The sequence below is a fragment of the Ostrea edulis genome, chromosome 2 (assembly GCF_947568905.1).
Source record: "Ostrea edulis chromosome 2, xbOstEdul1.1, whole genome shotgun sequence".
Classification (NCBI taxonomy): domain Eukaryota; kingdom Metazoa; phylum Mollusca; class Bivalvia; order Ostreida; family Ostreidae; genus Ostrea; species Ostrea edulis.
In genome coordinates this window covers 67829624-67832412 of record NC_079165.1, presented here as the reverse complement: position 1 = coordinate 67832412, position 2789 = coordinate 67829624, and the positions used below count along the sequence as shown (strand labels likewise).

The 2789-nt window shown below is 35.5% G+C and overlaps 1 protein-coding gene across 1 annotated transcript in view; it reads left to right on the top strand.

The window, feature by feature from the left end:
- LOC130052360 (uncharacterized) overlaps positions 1–2257 on the top strand; it is a 10986-nt gene extending 8729 nt beyond the window's left edge. Inside the window, exons 3-4 of the mRNA XM_056157023.1 lie at positions 62–202; positions 1219–2257. Coding sequence (XP_056012998.1) covers positions 62–202; positions 1219–2015 — 938 coding nt within the window. The 3' untranslated portion in view covers positions 2016–2257. The remainder of the gene's footprint in view (positions 1–61; positions 203–1218) is intronic.
- Positions 2258–2789: the final 532 nt, after the last annotated feature.

The following is a 2789-nucleotide window of genomic DNA, read 5'->3' as shown; positions in this document are numbered from 1 at the left end:
TATTCACGCTGTCTCTAACAACATTAAGAGTTTTATCATCTTACTTTCATTTTATATGTAGCCTGCCCTAGCGGTTCCTATGGAGATAACTGTTCCACTACTTGTCCATACCCGTCTTGGGGGGAGAACTGTCGTTTCCAGTGTAATTGTAGTGCGGATGAAGTTTGTAGTCCCCATATAGGGTGTGTCAAAACAAGTACCGGTAAGCATACAAATGGTTAGCAAAACATTAACCGGAAAGAGTAGAAAGGGTGAAACAGAATAACTGTATATAAGTGTATAAGGAAAAGATACCACCACGAGTGCAACGGGTGTGGAGGAAAAACTGGTAACTGTACAAAGAATGTATCAGAATAACTACCAGTGACTGTACAAAGAATGCATCAGAATAACTACCGGTAACTGTACAAACAATGCATCAGAATAACTACCGGTGACTGTACAAATAATGCACCAGAATAACTACCGGTGACTGTACAAAAAATGCATCACAATAACTACCGGTGACTGTACAAACAATGCATCACAATAACTACCGGTGACTGTACAAAGAATGCATGACAATAACTACCGATAACTGTACAAACAATGCATCAGAATAACTACCGGTAATTGTACAAACAATGCATCAGAATAACTACCGGTGACTGTACAAACAATGCATCAGAAAAACTACCGGTGACTGTACAAACAATGCATCAGATTAACTACCGGTAACTGTACAAACAATGCATCAAAATAACTACCGGTAACTGTACAAAGAATGTATCAGAATAACTACCGGTAACTGTACAAAGAATGTATCAGAATAGCTACCGGTAACTGTACAAATAGTATATTAGAATAACTACCAGTAAACGTACGAGGGGTGCATCAAAATAATCACAGGTAAGCAATCATAAATGTTTATCAAAATGAATGCCACTAATTTTACAAAGGTTGTATTGGAATAAATTACGGCTTGTGTATAGAAAGGATATATCAGTAGAATAACTACCAGGGGTATACAAATGGTGTAGCAGACTTACTACTGGTAAGTACAGAAAGGGAGTACAAAAAGAACTATCAACGTACAAAGGGTAAGTGTTGATTTCATATAAGTATCAACTAATCAGTGTGTATAATGAATTATTTAATGGATTATATAAAGACGACAATTCTTAAATTGATACATTCATATAAAACATGTATGCATTAACATTTCTAATTTTCTAATAGCGTCCACTTCTACAACAAGTACCGAAGCAGGAAACGACATGAAGTCAATTCAAAAATCCCCAAAAGTCGAAACAAAATCAACGAGAAATCCTAACAGTTCAAAAGTAGACGAAGTATATCCTGTTCCTACGGATATCATTCCTACCTTAGCAGTGGTATCCAAGGAAACAAATTCTGTGACTCCTAAGTCAGCTTCTGGAGGTAAGTCACAAACTTTGCAGGTCATCATAATCACAGGATCTGTATTATCTTTATTTCTGATTATTATAATAATTAACCAGATTCACGGAAAACTGAAAAAGCGTAGGAAAAACATTTCTGCAAGCAAAAAGCCCAAGCCCTCGGCTACAAACGAAGCAGAGGAAGAGCTTTATGTAGAAATAAACGAGTCTGGCATGCTGGAAAATATTTCAAGATACGACAAAATCGAGTCGCAACCGTCAATAAAACAACAAAACTCAAACGGAGATGTTTCGAAAATTGAAATCAATAATGAAACAAAACCAATGCTTCCAAAATTAAGAAATGAAGTCATTGGTACAAAATCAGAAGAACTTAGTATTAGACAAGAAGATGAAAGTTTGGAAGAGAGACGTTCAGTTTATCTGGATGTTGTGACAGACAATCTTAATGAATCCCCAGATAATTCTTACCTGAAACCAGTCTGTATGTTAAACACGTATATAGACGTGATAGGTTCGCCACCAAAAGGGATGTCAGAAAGCGGAAGTCGGACCGAGTGTCACACCTTTGAAGTGGAAAGTCCATCGATCTGTCAAAGAGAGCTAACCAGTTAAATGGACACATATCTTGAAGTTATCCATGAGTAGAGATAATTCACATATGTATTTTGATTTTTAATCTTGTATGACAAATACTTGTAAAAACTTATGTGGATCAACATCTACTAATACAGATTAAACGTAACTTTCAACGATAAAAACGAGATCAATCTTGTGATTGTATTATCTGAAACTGTCACCTACTTGATTTACATTTTATATCACTTAGACTATAATAACGTTCTTACAAATAGCGATGAATGATTGTAATTCGTTTGTGATTAATAGAATCCTTCATTAGTATGAGTGTGGGATAGGGAAATTCCACCGAGGGGACAAGATTCCCAGTCTAGGACGAGGCTTTGCCGAGTTCTAGACAGCGAATCTTGTTCCAGAGGTGGGATTTTCCTATCCCACACGAGTAGATAATGAAGGATTATTTTCTCACATTTTACCTACAATTTAGTACATAAATTTAGGAGCTTTGAGAAAATTAAAGATTATCAAAATCCTCATTTGAACTTCAATGCAAAAACTAATTAGATAGGCAGAAAGAGCATGCCCGAAAATTGTTTACACTGTAAGTGTAAACTAAAAAACCCAATCTTGTCCACCAGAAAGTATACTGCATTAAAATTTAAATAAATAATGCAAAATATTTTTATTTCACCATGTAACGTAAATCTTCACCGTGTAACGTAAATAATAGAAAATATATGACGGCACAATCAAATGACTTCGCAGCAGTGTGAGACAGAAAAATGTGAGAAAAAGTAGTCTTTAAGTTTT